At 30.3% G+C, this 19,687-nt stretch overlaps 1 protein-coding gene across 3 annotated transcripts in view; it reads left to right on the forward strand.

Annotated features, from left to right (window-relative positions):
- The window catches only part of LOC119685873 (protocadherin-like wing polarity protein stan), a 41,065-nt gene that overhangs the window by 703 nt on the left and 20,675 nt on the right, over positions 1-19,687 (forward strand). For all 3 annotated transcript variants that reach the window (XM_038100273.1, XM_038100270.1, XM_038100272.1), the window contains exon 2: positions 17,951-19,683. In XM_038100273.1, the coding sequence (XP_037956201.1) occupies positions 18,111-19,683 (1,573 nt within the window). In that variant the 5' untranslated portion in view covers positions 17,951-18,110. The remainder of the gene's footprint in view (positions 1-17,950; positions 19,684-19,687) is intronic.

A 19,687-nucleotide genomic window follows, 5' to 3' on the forward strand; every position in this document is an offset into this window, starting at 1 on the left:
TGAAATATTTTTATTAGCTCTTAAAATAAAAAAAATATAACCAATATCTTACTACTTGGATGATAAGGTCAACTACTTAATATTGTGAACCTGATTTTGTATATACCTCATTAAGATTATACAATAAATCCTTGATATCAGTAATTATTATGCACCTCATATCATTAATATTGCTTGTGTTTATATCAGCAAAATATTTAATTTCCTCATTATGACTTTTTCTTCAAATTTGAACATCTTAACAGATATCTGTAAATTCATTAATATATCCCAGTACCGTTGGCGTGCTCGACATGTTTACTTGGCCTTCTTAATTCTTTGGCGTATCAAGTGTTTTTTAAAAAACTTAATTAAAAACTATATGCATGAATTTTTGTATTTAAATACAATATTTTTTCTTTCTTATTAAAGTCACTGCAAATGTCTATCACACATCTCTTTAAAGAATATAGTTGTAAAATCGTTTCTATGATTAATTTGGCTAAACTTAAATAGTTGATAAGAGCATTTCTTTCTGTAAGACAAGCATCGAAATTTTAATGCATCGATAAAAAAAACAAACAATAAGGGATAGTATAAAGTGAAATTCGTTCTCTTCAATTTTTCTGGAATTACTATATAAAAGTAGCAGAGAAAAAACGATTTCTCGTAGCATATCTGAAAATTAAAATCTAAAGGTTTTTAAATTTTAAATATGTCCCGTTAAGCACTTATTATTAACTAACAAATCGGGGACCGTAATAGTAATCATACCAAAATAAAGATCACCTTATAACTATTATCATTCACATTTTAAAATAAAACTCAAAAAATAATAATTAAATTTGCTTTATTTTATGTTCCTTAAAAATAATTATTTTATGTGCCTTTAATTTTTTCGCAGAGAAATAACTCTTAAAATTCTGCTTTTTATTTTAAAACGCACAAATAACTGTTATTTTTGCGTTATAAATATAAAAATTATGAATAACTCGCACTGATCTGCCGATTATTTCTAAGTTTTGTTTTAAAATGCTCATATATAAAAAGCACACATAATATTAAGGATAAAAATTGTTAGAATGATAACTATATACTTAAATATGAGTTTAGACAACTTTTTGTAGCTGCTTTTTTATAAAAATTTTTGAAATATCTGTTATTTCCGTCCCTGATTCAAATTTATAAACTATGTGTAGATTTTAAAATTTCGAAAATACAGTCTAAATTTATCTATGACTCAATACTACGTATATTTAAAAATGCATGTTTCGCATTTGTAGGTAATGTTTTTATTGCATCTTGTAGATCTTAATGTGCAAGTTCGTGCAATTTAGTTAGTTATGTTTGACCTCTTAGTTTCTTAATAGTTGGCCATCAAGAAATTGCTTCATATGTGATAATAAACTGTATCAAGGCTTGAGCAAAATGTTAATTTTAGCTTATTCCTCTAGATTTGCCTTAAAGTTGGATGTTTTTAAAACCAAAAATAATAAAAAAATATAATAATTGCAGTTTTTAAAGTTATTATTAGTTATTTAAATAAATTTTTTTATCAGTTTTCTATTGTTATGTTTTCCGCTCTGGTTCACTGTGCTTTAAAGTAAATTTTACTTTACAGACAAAAAATTCTATATATAATTTTGAAAACCTAGTAAAAATGTTTTTGTTGTAAAATCAGGTTAACAAGTCAAATACTCAATCTTACCAAATAAAATATAAAAAAAATGTATGCAAGTTCATTTTGCTTTATTTTAATTTATGATTCTCTGTCCATTCAAACTCAATTGTTTTTCTTTAAATTTGAATATTCGCACCAATTCGATTTTGCACTTGCCATTTTCCATTTGGAAATCGATTTGCATTCTTCCCCGGAAAGCTATGGATTTGTTCTGAATGCCGGATAAAAATTGTTTTTGCAGCGTTTGATTTTAATTTATTGTCAGACAATTCAACGCTTCCTTGCTATCTAAACTAGTTTTTGTTGTTGTCTCCTGTGCCTCTCCGAACTCAATGATTTATTTTATTTTTACTTGTTTTCCTTACGACCCAATTGTCTCAGTCAATTCAACAGAAATGACTCCAACTAAATATTGTCCACTGAATCGGAAAAGGATTCACGTTGTTTTACCTTTATTCTTATGCTGCAAATCAAACATTTATTTTAGTTTCCCTGCTCGTGCTTACGAGGCATGAAGGTGTAAGGTTCAGTGTAATTTCAGTGCAAAGTACTCAATGGTAATAAAAAATAAATAACAAATAAAAGCAAACTGCAGTTAAAGATTTAAGTTAATTGCTTCCAACTTTTATTATGCATAAGGAACAATGCTGTCGACAGAAGAGGAATCTATCTGCTCGTATACATTCCTCTGGGCAAAGTGCAGTGTATCAGAGAATATTTTTTACAGTTTCAATATTTATTTTTGAATTTCATTATCCTGTCAACGTCGAGTCTTGAATTTGTTATTAAAATAAAATAAATAATAAATAAATGCTTACGATGTCATATAGTTATTTACTAATGTATGTTAAATTGTTTTATTAAAACTTATGAGTGCATAATAATTTCATTTCTAACATTTTCATTGACTAATTCAATTTGCGGAAGCAATTCCTGGTGAAGTTAATACTACGGGTAAGCCCGATGTGTAATTTTCTCTTTTCACAGTTTGCCTCGTTCATTTCTGTGCTGTGAAAAAGTGCTGTGCACGAGATTCGCATTCATTTCTTTCCTACCTAACCCGGCACCAGGACTCTTGCGTTTATGTTTAAACATTTTCATACTTATGAGCATAAAGTCCTTTACACATTTACACATTTTCCTGCAAATAAACATATTTTCGTAAGAGTTTGCAAAGCTGCATATAATCCCATCATGATTCATTTAAACGGAAGTAAGTTGTGGTGCACACCATGTGTGCTTATAAAATATACTTTTCTGCTTCACTCGATCCGTTCAAGAGTTGCGATATAAAAAGACATTTGTACATGGAATCACTTATTTCAGTAGTGGATTTTTTAAATTTATTTATTTTTTATTGTTGTGATAAACTACTTATGTATTCAGCAAAAAATTTACTTTTCAGGACTCAGGACATAATATTTCAACACAAACAAGAAAATATTCGTCTCCATTTCTGAAGAGGGAAAAAAATATTCGTTTTTAGTTAAAGTTAACAGTATTAGTAAGTGGCTTCCTTTGCTCATTTTTGAACAAATTAATCAATAGACTTATATACATAACATTATTGCGTACCAACCGTAAACTTCTTCTATACAATTAATCTTCCATTATTCTCAACACATCACAAAATATTTTTTGCAAATTTTCTATTCTAAACAATTCATATTTTAAGCACAAATCTGCTATAGTCAACACAGTGAATATTTATTCAGGAATCGTTAATTTAAGTCTCGTTTGACAAGTCATTAGTAAAATTTTCGAAGCGTTAAAAAATTGAAAAACTTAACTTTTAATTGACACTTTGGGCGAAATAAAAGGCAATTAAACAAAATGTAAGCCAAAGTATAGAAATGCTTGCAAAGCCCAGGAAACTTCATTTTCTTTAAATAGAATGTTAAAAGTAGCACGAAGTCGACCAAAGTTCAATAAAGTTATAATCATTATAGAAACTTAGGAGTCAGCTCAATTAATGGAGAAGTTTTCCAATTGCCGCACCAAGTGGACAGCTTGGGTTACTTTTCATGGAAGAGAAAAGTGCTATGAAAACTAAATTAAATTCTCAAACGAATCATTTTTTACTTTATTTTTATATGTCTTAAAAAATTCTGTGTTCTACTGGTTTTACTTTTGTTGCTAGTTCATCCAAGTGTCAGCCATTCAACTTTGATATCTTGACTAACAGTTTAAACACAACTTACATATGTGCAAATACCCCATAAGTGCAGAGCCCACTTCTCTCTCTATCTACAAAAACGGATGAAAAAGCAGTATTGATAAGGCTTTGTTTGTACAGCTATTGACCGCATAGAACACTGACATGGACAGCAAGTGAACAATTTCATTCAATGGAAGCCAAAAAAATGAAAGGGAATTTTAAAGTTTCCTGTAAGACTGCTGAACTAATACTACAAGTTACTAAAAGCTGCAAAATTTAAATAAATGCGTTTTACTGTTTTAGGCAAAATCAATTAATATTAGAATTTGGAAGTGGTCGGTATTCACAAGAAACTCCATAACTTTCACTACCAATAACATGACGGGCTCTTCATATACTACAGTCGAAATACATACATTCATTATAGACTTATTAATGTCTAATAGAAAGTCAACACTTTTCAATATATTTGTAATTGTTGTGAACTAGTTGGATAAATAATTATTGGTTTTAACCTTGAATCTAAGAGAAATAAACCTAAATTTGCATTTTATTTTAAAAAAGTAAAAAAACTTGGGTTTCTGGCAGCTGTCATTTATCAAAAATTTTATACATAAGATACAAAGATTCACGTCCAACCAAGCTTTACAAGTTATTGAAATATATTTTCAAAATCATTGTTTAATAAAAACTTGCACACTAATTGTTTAGACTATTTTATGCTAACTATGATCATCCAACTGAGTAATAGATTCGAAAAAGACAGAAACTATCTCTGTAAGTTTACTGTTCAAGCCTGCGCTGAGAGAACACAGATAAATAGATAAATCTATCGCCACCGTTGAAACCAATGATCCTTTTATATTATAATCGTCTACAAGCACGTAGTATTTACCCACCAATGCTGTGAAAGATCTTGCACAAAGAACTTGACTTGCATTTGTACAAGATTCAATTAGCGGAAAAGTTGAAGTCAGACGATTTCCATTGTAATTTTAATGAATGAACGCTAAAAGGGTTGAAAGTCGATCCAGTTTTTTATTTAGAAATTTTTTTCAACTATAAAGTTTGATTTCGCATTTAGAATAAAAAAAATTGCTATCCATTGCACTATTTGGTGCGACTTATGGGCTTATGTCATTACCTAGCTATTCTTCTTCAAAAACAAAGAAAATGCGAATGTTATTCTTATCAGAAGAAGAAGAATCAGACTATCTTCTTCTTATGTGGAAAGATAGTCTGAAAATTTTTGTTTTCAGCGCGGTAATTCTGTGCAGTATATATCGAAGGCAACTATTAATTTATTACAGAAAGAAATACATGATCACATAATCTCCAGAAGCCAACTCGTTGATTGGTCAACAAGCAATACCAATGGTTAAGAAGAGTCATCAGTTAGTTAAAAAATGATTAACTTGTAACGATCAATCCTTAGGGAAGTGGGACTACCAGTACAAGAAAAGCGTTGACAGCCGCAGTGTGAGACTTTTACCCACTAAAACCACCTCTTAGAAATGAATGGAGAAGATTTTCACCGCAGTGTGGATACTTTATTCCAGTAAGTAGGGGAGAGAGATATGAGCGTTAGGCTTAATATCTGATGGAAAGGGGGTAGAAACCAAAAGTTATGCCCATAAAGTTATAGATAGAATATTTTTTTATAGCACATTGTGACCATTTTGCCATTGCTTTATTTCCAAAACTTAGTCATCAAGTAAGAATTATATATAATAGGAATTATGTATTCGATTGAAGTTGAAAGCGTTTCCAATTAATAAAATGTCTTAAAATTGCTTATAATATAATTCATGAATATTGGTGTAGTAGTTTTAAAATATTAGAAGAATATTTACCTTAATGTAAATTTAATATAAACCTAATTAATTGCAGACATTTTGACGTTTCTTGAAATCACTCAATTAGCTCACAGCCATAAAGTATATTTTTAAAAAATTTAATACTTCAGGATTTTTAAAGTTTTAAATGTTATTATATTCAAATGAAATACTTGAATTTAAATGCAGTCCTCATAAATTCACTGTAATTATAACATTTTTCATGCACACATTTTCCTAATGTTCTTGTGTTTTCCAACTTGTAGAAGCGTCTGTGCGCATTTCACTTCCAGCTAAAAGCAATAAAATCTTTTTATCTTCAACGGAAAATCGTAGACGTTTATATGTATTTACGAGTATATGAATAAACATAGTAGATACAATTAAATTGCTTTTCTGCTTGTAGTACAATTTGCTCCAAGTGTAATTCGCTGGGGGCTTACCTTAAAATTTATACTAAATATGGAAAAATACGCAAATGGTTGCATTCACTACGCTTTCCTGGTGTACAATAGTTCATTGCATTGTACTCGAGGAAAGTGCCTCCACTTCACTCACCCTGCTTTTTCGTACTCTTTATTATATCCTTTCAAACGATACCTCTATCCGAACTTTGTCTGTCATTCGTGATGAATTACAAATAAAATTTTGTTTGCAGTTGAAGAAAAATTTTAAAGTGGAGTGATATCCAAATGTGACTTAAGTTACAGTTCCATTATTCACTCGTAATATTGGACTGCAGAGTTCATATAAAATTTAATATATGATTTATTTCTTAGATTTAGCGAAATGGAATTGAATAGTACGTATATACATTTCTGTTGCTTGAGAAACGCAGTAAATAAATGATAGATATTGAGCTTCCCTGAGAACACTCAATAACTATTCTGTTATTAATATATTTATGTTTATGTATTTATAGCATATCAATATTGGATGTTATCGTAGAACTCTAAATTATTAATTACACCAATTCAATTATTACTAATAAATTCAATATCAATCATTTATAAGCAATGTATTAAATTACTGAATTTAATTAATGCAGATCTTATAATTTTTGAATGCAATTTTGCATGAGAATTGTTTTATATCAAAAGGTGTATTATTAAACAGCCCAAATGATGAGTTACCAATTCAATTATTACTAATATTTGATTTAATTTAATCTCATAATTTTTGAATGTACTTTTGCATAAGAATGTCGAAGGGTATGTTATTGAAAAGTTGTCAATGTGAAATAACTACAAGACATCACTGTGCTATTCATATCTTAGAATATTCTCTTCGCTATTATATTAGAAAGCATCTAATTCATGCTAGGCAGCTTCATCTGTAAAGAACAAATAGGCTTTTGGGCTTCAAAGGAATTCGTTCGTGTGTAGACTTGTTTTAAACGTTGAGCATTTTTGTTGTCCAAGTTAAAGAATGTCACTGTTTTTTTGAATAATCATTCTACAAATTAAATTAAATTATTTTACAATCTTCAACAACGTAATTCGCTTATTTATTCAAATTCAAACTTTGATCGAAACTCATCAGTGTAATAAAGACACAGCATTAGAGTATTCAATATAGGATTCTACACAATAGATATAAATCCAAAAATTTTTTACCCACACTATATTCCATTCTCGATTTTTGTCAATTACATTTTCTGTGCAGCAATAGATTTAAAAAGCAATGAAGATCCTTGGATGTTTATGAATCACTTGGAGGATATTAAGTATATTAACGCCTTCTGTTTACTATCCTTTCGCCATAACAATATGAAAGACATATTAAACCATCTAGTTGCACAATTAACTAAACATAGTCTTAAAGTAAATGTAGAAAAAATAAAGACCTATAACGTGTGCATTGATTTGGCAGATTCCTTTTCCTGCCACGGCAAACTTAAAAGCTGGACTGGCTTAAGTCATATTAGCCTTAAATCAACTGCCTTTTCGCAACTTCAAAAAATATCTGAAACTTTGGCTTTCTCTCAATAACAACGGAAATGCAGATATTTTAATCAAATGTGCTATCTGTGGTTTTCTAAAAGTATAAGACCTAATTGTGCTCAGATACAATTTTTCGAAAACCACAAGCATTTGTAGACAGGCTATTTATGTTCGTCCAATATTTTCGTTGTGAAACGAAAATAGTACCCCTCTTATTAAATAGCCGGAAATGGGGATGTCTTGGACATACTTCATAAAATTTACCAACGGGCATATAAATAAAATCTTAAAAACAATAGCAGAAAAGAAAAACCAAAAGTTGTGTAGCACCGTACTATTGTGGGAGAAGTTAAAGAGAAATGACTAAAGAATTACATAGTCCATAGTCAGTAAATGAACAACATTCATTTATTATCTTCGGTGCATTCTCAAAGTTTGGTAACAAAATATAATAAGTAATCTTGATTTTTTTGGGCGATAAATTGAAAATACAATTAGGATAGACTGAATATACTTTATAACAGACACCTTACAAAATTTTTTACAGTCACTTGGCTGAAACTCACAAGAAAATTGAAAAAGAGAAAAACCAAAGGTTATGTAGCGCCGTACTATAAAGAGAGAGGGAGAGAAAGAGAAAGAGAGAGAAAGAGAAAGAGAGAGAGAGAGAGAAAGAGAGAGACAAAAGAAGGGGGCGCTCTTAGAACGAGTGGGAGCATTAAGCACTAAACATATTCCATTAAAATGTATGTGAAAACCCAATGGTTTTTAAGGAACTTAAAAGTTCTATAAGAACTATATAAGATATATCTTATTGATATTTAACTATAACGTGAGGTGTGATTATATTAAATTGAAATTTAAAAATCAATTGTAGTGCGAGATGTGCTTATATGCATTCTATAATATTGTACACCATAACTTTAAATCCTTTCTTCATGTGATGAGAAATTCATACTCTGCAAGCAATTATAATATATTTTGTTTACCCATAATAGTAGATAAAAACAAGTCTGATAACTTGACAGAATTCCACACATGGATTTCTGAATTCGTAGCCATGTGAAAGATAAAATAATTTAATTCATTTTAAAAAAACGTTTAGTGAATATAAGTTGTAATTTAACGTCAAAATTTTTAAATAATGCCTTTACGAAAAGAATAGTATTGAAATTTAACAATTAAAAATAAAAAATAAAACCTCTTTAAAAATTAATTAATTAATTTAATTATTCTACAGCTGGTTTATGATTTCATTCTAATTTATATAAACACAGCAAGTAAAATTGTTAATAAAAAACTTTCATAGCAAAAATAACAAAACTCCAGAAAAATGTACGAACATAAAAGTCAAGTAGGATTTTGGGTCAGTTTGTTAACGGGCGCTGACTCTGAACTTCAAATTTGGCAGGGCACGAATTCGATTCGTGGTACTTGCAGTCTCAAAAAATAATTATTTACGAATAATTAAATACAAGAATTATTTCCAAGACCACTGATGATGGGTATTTGGCAATAATCGAAACAGCTGTATGGTCAGCCAAAAATTCAATTAATTAAAATAATATAAAAAATAAAATTTTTGTTGTTGTAGTGCACTACTGTTCAAACAAACCTCTTTAAAAAACGTTCAGTAAATGTTTAGTTGAATTTCATTTTGCTAATTTATGAGAGCAAATAATAAAATGATTTTTATATATCAAAAATTAGAGATTTTATTTAATATTGTGTCAAATTAAAAAGTCTAATTTCAGTTAATTTATCTAAATTTATGTGGCATTATCACACTTCGCACACAAATAATAATTGCTTTTGTTGTTAGTTTAAGTTGAAAGTATTATCATAAGACGAACATAAAGTATAATTTTACTACTTGAGTAGAAATGGCTTTTCTTTATTTCGCAAATATTTTTATACTGTTTTTATTAAACAAACCCAAAATATTTTGTCTAGACCAGAGACAATTATACTTCCGGCACGCGAACATGACGTGCCAAAATGGCGACGAGCTTTTTGTCCTTTAATATTAAATAAATGTGTTTTTAAGCCTGTTGATTTTGTGAACATTTTCTGCAGGAAACTATTTTCTGCTGAACATAAAAACAAGACATTTTCATGAAAATTTAAGCGCTTTTGAATTATTTGTGTACTAAAACGCAGTTCTAAAAAAAAGAAAATTTTGCCCGAGACTTCATTTAAAACTTTATGCTTAATGTTATTTCAGTTATCCGTTTTTAATTTACTTCAGAATGTATAAACGTTTTATGAATTATAATAAATATTTACTTATAATAAATCACGACGTCCTATTGTCCTTTTAAGTTATTTTCCAGTAAATAAAAAAGAGACAATAAGAATTGTTCCGCAAGAATTAGATACAGGAAATGAATAAGGAAGAGCAAAAGACTAAATAAAAAGGTGAAAAATGTTTACTTTCCCTCGATGAATAAATTATCTTTAAAATAATTTACTGTATAAGCAATTATAAATACTCGTATATACATTTTAAATTAATGCCACTAGTTTTTTTACTTTTATATATATTTCGTTATAATATATTGATTTGAATGTATAGTATTTATATATTGGTCGATCTTAGTAGTTATTTTATACTATCGATATTCAATCGCCTACGCACATCAATTAAACAGTAACCATACTGGGGGCAGATACTGTTTTGCTAGTTTCCGATAACAACATAAGGCATTTTCCTTCGTAAGCATGTCAGAAAAGCACCAATGAAATAAGCACTACTTTCGATGGCAACTCTGGGTAAAATGGAGATTTTGTTAGGCTTATATGAGCAATAAATGTATAATAAAATTTAAAGTTGAAATCTCGAAAATGAATAACAATTCTTTGTAATTATTGATGAGAATGTTGCGTAGCGTTTAGCAAAGCTTCAAACACTACTATCCGCCAGCTAGAAATTGCACAAAGCCAGGCTCTGTAGTCTTTTCAAACTACCATGGTACATTAGGACGAATGACATCCTTAGGGACCTCAAAATTGATCCCATCAAAAAATACATAAAAGATAGAGCACTGAAAACTGACAGACTTACCAACACCACGCTATCAAATCTCAGAATGGTTACAGGCTCCTCGGGGAGGTATGCAGATCTGAGGTCAATTATTCAAGGCATAAAGAGGGGTTCTAAAAATACCTCGAGTTAAGAAAGAGTAAAAGTGCTAAAGTGCACTGGCTCAAATAGCTTTAACATAATAATATTGATGAGAATATTTTTTTTACATGATTATAAATGAAATATAATTTTTCGTATCTTTTACCAGTAAAATAATACATAGAAAAATAACATATTTGTTACAAACAATGACGACACAAAATACGAATAATTAACGAAATCATTCGTTGACAGATAACTGGAAATATCGTATGTACTTCCAAAAATCGTTCACAATGGACGAATTTTCAGTGTTGGCAACCATGTGATTTGAGCTGCTTATTAGTTAAGCAATTTCAAAAAGGTTGGTCTAAATAAGCCAGCATTGTGGTTATTTTATATATTATTTTTAAAATAAGCAGTGGTTCTTTTGAAAGTATGTCACAAAAAACGCCTATTGATAGATTTAGATAAAGCCTGCAACAGCTTCTAAATTTTGTGTACAATTGGTTTATCCAGTGAAGTATACAAAATACGTAGTTCTTTAATGTAATTACCTGTCGTGAAACCTTAATACTACGGCACTCTCAATACACGCATCAATATACTATGCACATAAATGCTCACATCAAGAGTCTTTGAAATTTCAATTGAATACCAACTGAAGCTATTCAATTGGTCCAAGGAGGATACTATATCCTAACACCTCTTCTGTTAGTTGGGTCACATCACCCGGTTGGAAACTGCAACTCCACATCGCAAGAAAGTAAGTGAATATAGTCATTCTATCCACGCAATTTTGAATTTTAACTATAGTCACCACAGTACTTCCATTAAAGGGACCAACCTCCATTGTTCAGGACAGCCGAAGATATAGGCACTCATTCCCGTTGTACCAAATTTACTATACCACTGGTCGGGTGCTGCAAGTGAAACTCATTCACTATGATTTATACTCCAAACAGAATAGGGTGGCATACCTTTTACGACAGGTTTTTTTCCGAATCCGATTCGGAAATACTTTCCTACTAGAGTGGTGAAATATTCAGAAAACTTTGCAAGTCACTAACACTGAAAACTGTTAGTAATGGTAAAACCGCTGTTAATACAAGAGCAACATATTTTCGTATTACACTAGACAATATTTAATTTTATGAAAATGAAAACATATAATTGTAAAACGTAATGAATTTAAATTTATATCTGTTTATCTGTACTGGCTGCTATATCCGAAATATACGTTATCCATGAAAGCCAAACTACCAATCTTTAAAATAGTCAGATTTTGAGAACTGAGAAATAGCAAACAAAATAAACACAATTTTTCAAAGGCAACAATGGAAGATTCTTTGAACAATTATTAATGTGTATGGTACATAACTAACATTAACATTGATTGAGAACTGCAACTACACTAAGAAAATGACATCAATTTAGAGCACGCCTCAAAAGCGGATGAAACGTCCTCCACATGTTGATGTAGACCACATATCCTAAAAAGATATCCAGCATGTTGCAATTATCATTTTCGTAAATGGAACTACAACTATTGACAGTTATATCAAGGGGATTATGTACACATTAGCCGTACTAATACCTCTATAGCTATGATGCATAAGACTTCCAACTTGATCATAAGTTGGAACTGAATGTGTTTTGTTGTTGCCGCTTTAAACTCTTACCAAGCTTGTTACTAAAAAGATAGTGAATTTTACTAATTCTCTATAAGAGTATAGTGGTATTTTATCTAAATTAAAAACAATATCTATGAAAAAATCTAAATGATAAGAAATTATTTAAATTGGAATAATGAAATATTTTTATTAGTGAGTTAGTGAGTATAAATTGTGAGTTAGCTATTTTAATCTGATGTATGGTAATAGGATTGAAAATATTCTCAGATGTTTTGGATTGTAGGAATACTACAAGCTGAGATCGAAATAAATTTTGTTTTTATGAAATCTTAAAAAAGCGATTAAGATTTTGTTTAATGTATTCAAAATCGGCTTTTCTCATTGCAAACTTCTAAGGAAAAGTGTAATATAAAAATAATTTATTATGACAATTTATCCTAAACAATTCTTAAGTAACAGTGATTCTGGCAGTTTTCTCAGTGCTGGATTATACGTAGAAACTCTATATAAATCGCAAAGTATTACAAGAGCTAAAACAGAAAACTTGTACTTCTGTTGTTTGAGTTTATAGTCATTATAATTATTACTATAGTTAAATTAGTAATTTTGTACTACAGCTGAAGTTGCATCCATGACAAGGCAACAAAGGCGTACGTGCACTCCACATTCACTTCCATGAAATCAGTAAAATGTTCACCATTTTATCCTTACATGCAGTCTTGCAATGTGTTACATTTGATAGTGTGTCGTTGAATTTTATGTAATTTTCTTGAAAGAAACTGCGGAATCCTTTCACAAAAACCTGCAATGATAACATACAAGACAGCAAAGGAAAATTGTTAAGCCAAAAATGCCTGGAGCTGAACATTATTGAAGTAGAAAATGATATATGAGTATATACCATATACTTGTATGTGTGACTGTGCAAATCCATAGTACGGTTATGTTGATACAAGATATTAGCTGAATTTCATCATTTGACAGCATGCTATTTTGCATGGGATCCAACCAGAACTCCCTATTTTAGTTTTTAAGTAACATTTTTTATAGATGAAAAGATACTTTACCCAACTATCGCTGACTTTGATATTAATTTGATTTGATTTTTTATTTATAAATACAACTTTTTCAATAAACGATAAATTTTTTATATGATAATATTAACTTCATTTAATTATATTTTAACTGTGAAAGTATATATATATTCAATTGGTCACATATAATAAATTTATTGCTTGGACTAAACATTTTGCTGGCTTCTTTTACATATAAAACATAAACTGCACAAAAAGTTTCGACATAAATTAAAACAAAATGAATTTAAAAATTGAGACCAAAATGGTAATTTATTGTGTTGAGTACTTTTCCCAACTTACAGATAATTAATTAAATGTGTAGCAGAACACAGGACATTCTACGTGCCACTCATCAGGACTCGAGCGAAAGCAACTCAATGCAAAGCTATTACGATTCTTTATTGGATTACTATTAAACGAATTTAATGTTACTGTGTACGTCATTAAAGTTTATAGCCATTAACTGCAAGTTAAAATTAATTAGTAAAATTATAAATTAATGATATAAATAAATAATTTGTTTTTATAGGATTATTTTTGTTAAAAATGGAACGAAATGGAATCAATTTTTTTTTTACAGTAGGTGGGAAGTATCAAAAGCCACATTCCAGTAATCATGGGGGAGAGGTGGGAACAGATAGGCTTAATACCTAATGGGCTAGATCCATCTAAGCCAGAAAGCAAGAGCATGATTTAGGGAGAGTGGGTGATAACGAAGAGGATGGGGTTATAGCGCAAGCGCAGGAGTGAGATTAGCGGCAAACTTTTTGACCAGGGTTACAAAAGCAATGGTTACAAAGGGGGATGACGTGGGGATTTCGGTCCCTACTCATTAAAGTAACGGGACAAGTATTAGGGGGTTTAAAGCGCAAGTCTTGGACAAGGTCTTCAGGGTGGTATTAGGAATAGCGAAGTCAAGGGTGAGGTCGTGGAGCCGGGTGAAGTACCTACGGGTGAATGACAAAAGGTACTCGTGAACAACTCGTCAGTGATCTTGGCATTGTCATAAAGAACAGAGACGGAGAAGTGCTTACCGTCAGGTTTGCGCTTGTAGTTGATGCAATTTCGAAGAAACTTCTGCTCATATAAACGGATTCTTTCCATTTAGACAGAAGAGATTGCATTGATTAGATGAAACTTAATTATTCTTTAAAACTTTTTAAAGCCTGTAATATTTATTATTTTTTTTTTGTTTGTTGTTTTTCAGATTGCTTTCGAACAGAAGTACACTCAAACAACAACAATTTTAATATATTATTTAATTGAATTTTTGACTGACCATACAGCTGTTTCAAGTATTCATCATCAGTGGTCATGTAATTATTTCTTGTATTTAATTATTCGTAAAAATTTTTTAAAATTGCAAGTACCAAGGGTTGAGCCAAATTTGATGCTCAGACTTGTAGTTAAACTTGGAGTGTTCCTAATTTAATGTTAAAGTTCATTAAAGAATTCGCTTACTGTGTTATATTAGAACGAAATCATAAACCAGTTGTAGAATACCATAATTGAATTAATTAATTATAGTTATTTTTTTTTTAATTGTTTAATTTCAAACCTATTTTTTTGTAATACACTAAACAGCTGTATGGTCGGCCAATAATTCAATTAAATAAAATATTAAAAATTTTTGTTATTGTAGTTTACTACTGTTCGCATCCCCTCTTTTAAAAACAATAATAGAGATTCTATTCACGTATGCAAATTTTATTTAATATTAGGCATTGGTTCATATTTTAACTCATAATTGTTATTATTTTTTATTGCCGAACTGTATCTTCTTGTCAAACATCGAACAATGCTACCACTTAAATGAAATTGTTTATTCAAATTTTCTTAATTATTTTGTTTTAAAATAACATTTCTAATATTAAAACTGTTAAACTGACTAAGTTTATAACCAAAAATTGTTTTTAAAATGAGATTTTAGTCAATTTTCTAAGACTCATAAAGCGATTTCCAAGCACTAACGTTGTCTATAATGTTAGCCACACTAGGAAATGAAAACTGATATTAGTAGGAATACATCTTGATATGATTCATAGAATGAATAAATTATTGTAAGGTTTTGGCTGTCGTGATATGATGGATAAGGATAAGCATTGTACGTCTTAATAAAATCAATTAAACTTTCTGATGCTTTTTATGTAAATCACATCAACTGTAGTAAATCATGTGATATTTACAATTATATATTTATAATTTGTAAAGTAGTTTATTAATTCTAAAATTTATATATTAATAATAAATTTTTTACTAATTTAAAATAACTTAATATCAATTGAGCTTAAAGTGTGAAAACAATTAAAGCACTTTAAACAAGCGAAGCAAATGTTAGGCTCTATAGACCATGAAAACGGTATCGTGTTAACATATCAATTATAATTCCCCCTGCATTTCAATAGTTAATATTTTTAACATTTAATTCGTACAGGTCTGTAATAAGACAGCGGCATATCGCACGCACGCATGCGCTTATGCACCATTAAAAGACTTCTTCACCTGAGATAAGCATTTAATAAAAGCCTCGAAAAGTTGTTAACCAAACATGCAATGTAGATATATGCTGTACATATATAATTAAAATATTTTAAAATTAATATTAGTTTATTGTTTTTTTTTTTTATTATTATAAAATTCTGTCTATGAAGTATTAAAAAGAAAAACTTTTATACTAACAATTGTGTAAACTTATACATGTTGTTAAACATGTTTAAGCACTTGAACCTGTTCCAAGGAGTTAATCTGGATCAATACGTCTGTTTAAAAATACTATAATGGCACCAAAATCGGTACAAAAAGTGCTAGGTAATAACACAATATATAAGTATAAGATGATTGTATTACATATCTTACAATATTTGAAGAATTGTTACATATAAAATTCAAATCTTAAAAAATCGCACCATCAAATATAAAACTCATTTCAAAAAAAAACTTGTAATAAGATTTATATTATAATTTCTAATTAAATTTTACGTTTTGGGGTCCAGTATTAGTTGCGCTATTTCAGTGACAAATTTTGTATCTAGCAGAACTAAAGTGTTTAGTTTAGGATCTACATTTTGCAAAATGGATCGTTTACGCCCTCTATTAAAATTGTATTAAAATTGTAATAAGTAATTCCAATAATCGAGTTTTCTTCAATAATAAGGCTCAATTATTGCTTAGCAGATATACCAACAATCAAAATCGTTGCAACTGTGACAGTAAAAATTCACAAGTAACTATCGGAATACCATTGGAAGAAAAATTATTGCATTTCATATTTGAAACTTTATACTTTAATGATGAGAAATTACTTCTAAAATCTACTAATTTGACATTTCTTGAACTTTTTTTGTGGGGTTATGAAGAGGAGGAATGTGGGGTTATGAACATACTGTAGGATGTTCCGTAGAGGTCATTTTCAAAATGCTATATTGGACACCAAAGAGCCAAAGACACTACTCTACTTTCTTATGTACCCAAAAAAAAAATACGCTGTGAACCTTCTCAGAGCTTGACATTATAAGGAAGCTTTATATAGTTTTACATTTATATTGCAGTGGTACTTCGTAACATTATAACTTATACATTTATTTTATTACCGAAGCTATATACGCTGGTACTTCTTATAAAATCTAGGTTGATTAGATGTAACATTCTATGTAAAAGCGACAATATTACAAGAGAATGTTATAAAAGATATTTTAAAGAAAATATCTATTTTTTTGACCATTGTCCACTGACCAATCAATCCAACTTGATGAAATAAATAATGGATCGGTCAAAAATATAGCTAAGAGGTCTATGCCTTGAGTATTATGTATCTTGTATTATTTTTTTGAAATTGATATAACTTTGATGTATTGTTTTGCCTATGAAGAAATATAATTTTTATTGAGTATATATTATTTGATATTATCAATATAAGAAATCTAATACTTGATTCATTAATACTTATAAAACTTAGCGTTTTATACAACTTAATGAAATGTTAAATAAAGCGTGATATTCTGCCTTAAAATAATTTTGATTGAAGGAATATACATAATGTGGTTTCTAGAACGTTTGTTAGAAGGATTTTTACTTGCACATAAATGGTGAAATAATCACAATCACAATTTGCATATACTAAAATTTACATAAAACAAAAGCAGACATCGCACAATTGTCACCTAGGAACTGTGGTATACCGGATATTCCTTTAATTGCAGTGCTATTGTTTTAATTATCCTGTGTGCTTTATAAATATTCATCGCTATGAAGTTTGAGTTGAAAATCATACCGTGTTTGAATCCAATTAAAATGCCGTTTGTTAAGAAAACTTCAGTTAAGGAAACTCTCAGGTGTTTATTATATTTTGAAGTTAATTAAGAAGTCAGATTTCATTATAATATCAATAATCGTTTTAATTCAGGAAATAATTTAAACAATTCTACGAAAGTTATTTCAAAACTCAATAAAAGAATTTCTTCAAACACTAAAAGTTTTTGACAAGAAAATTAATTTTGACTTTTTAATTATTTTTTTTGCAGATTTCAATACGCAGCCTCTTTAAGAGCAGCAAATGCAACAAATGATAAATTTATGACTATCGCAGTGTTTGTGGTTGATTCAATTACCGTGAACCTTAAACCACATACAAAACCAATACTCATTTAAATATCAAAAAGGCAGGCCAGCAAAAACTGCAGCATGCATTTCTTACATTGGAATGGCAGTGTAAATATTCAATTATTTTTTTCAAAAGCACTTCTTCTGCTCCTTGCCACAGTTCATTTTTCAAGTGCTTACTTGATAATAGTGCATGAGGACACTATCCCAAATACTGTGATATTTAATGCATCAGTCTACAAGCTGGGCTCTGAGCGACATTACAAGATCAACGCTCACAAGTCAGCACATTTTGTGCATCATCTAGTTGCTGTTAGTCACAAGGATGGTCAAATTAAGCTTAAAAAATCTCTTAAATGTGATGGTATCTACTATCCAAACCTTTTCACATTTTATGTAGATTCAACATCTAACCGTTTGCGTAGCATTGACTACTACAGTTTGCCAGTTCGTATATTCATAACTGGACACAACTGTAATGAAGATCGAAAAGTTGAAGAGGAAATACACGGTCGTCAATATGAGGAAGAAGACACTGGCTATTCAAGACGCAGACGAAAACGTTTTATTGAAGCTACCGACGACGATATTCGTTATTATGGCGAATATTTGGGAAGCTCAAAAAGATCAATTGATGTTTTGAGCAGTAATCAATTGGGAATCTATAATCACAACAACAGCCGCATAGACTTCAGAGATGGAGATCTGATATTTGGAAATGATTTCGATAATGAAATGCGACACCGCATACTTAGTCGTAAACGACGTTCGGTTGTGTTTGAAATCGAACCAGCTATTCACAGGCGCATTTCAGAAGCAAAACAGTGGATTTCAGAAACGTACGCTTCATACGCTATACATACTACTGATCGTTGGAATCAGATATGCTTGCGAAAGTCTCAGTTTATTAATAATTTGAATGCATTTCTTCCGAAATCTATTTGCCAAAACTGCAAAGTAAATTTTCTCGATGTGAACGACGAACGCTTCGCAATCGAGCACCACAACAATGATTTAGTAGCTAGTGGAGATGTCTGTATACAAGAGTCCATTTGGAAAGTCAGCATCACGTTTAACATTCGATGCAGTCGAAATGATATTGTCGACTCGGATCATAGACTTAAAATTGTTTATCACCATCAGGAGTTTAATGACACTGACATTGCGAAACGAGTACGTCGTGAATTGCGAAACCAGAGTCCTTATTTTGAACAAGCACTATATGTAGCTTCTGTTCTGGAAGAGCAGCCATCAGGCGCTGCTGTGACTACAGTGCGTGCACGTGATCCTGAAGACTCTCCTGTTGTATATTCCATGGTATCATTGCTAGACTCACGTTCACAATCCTATTTCAAGGTGGATTCTCGTACTGGTGTCGTTACAACTTCCGCCAGCTTAGACCGTGAGCTAATGGATGTGCATTACTTCAGAGTTGTTGCTACTGATGACAGTTTTCCACCGCGTTCTGGTACTACCACGCTACAGGTCAATGTTTTGGATTGCAACGATCATAGCCCTACTTTTGAGGCTGAACAGTTTGAAGCTAGTATAAGAGAAGGTGCTACAGTAGGTTCAACTGTGATAACACTTCGAGCAACTGATCAAGATATTGGCAAAAATGCCGAAATAGAATATGGAATTGAAAGTACTACTGGTAA

The sequence above is a fragment of the Teleopsis dalmanni genome, chromosome 2 (assembly GCF_002237135.1).
Source record: "Teleopsis dalmanni isolate 2A chromosome 2, ASM223713v2, whole genome shotgun sequence".
NCBI classification, from domain to species: Eukaryota; Metazoa; Arthropoda; class Insecta; order Diptera; family Diopsidae; genus Teleopsis; species Teleopsis dalmanni.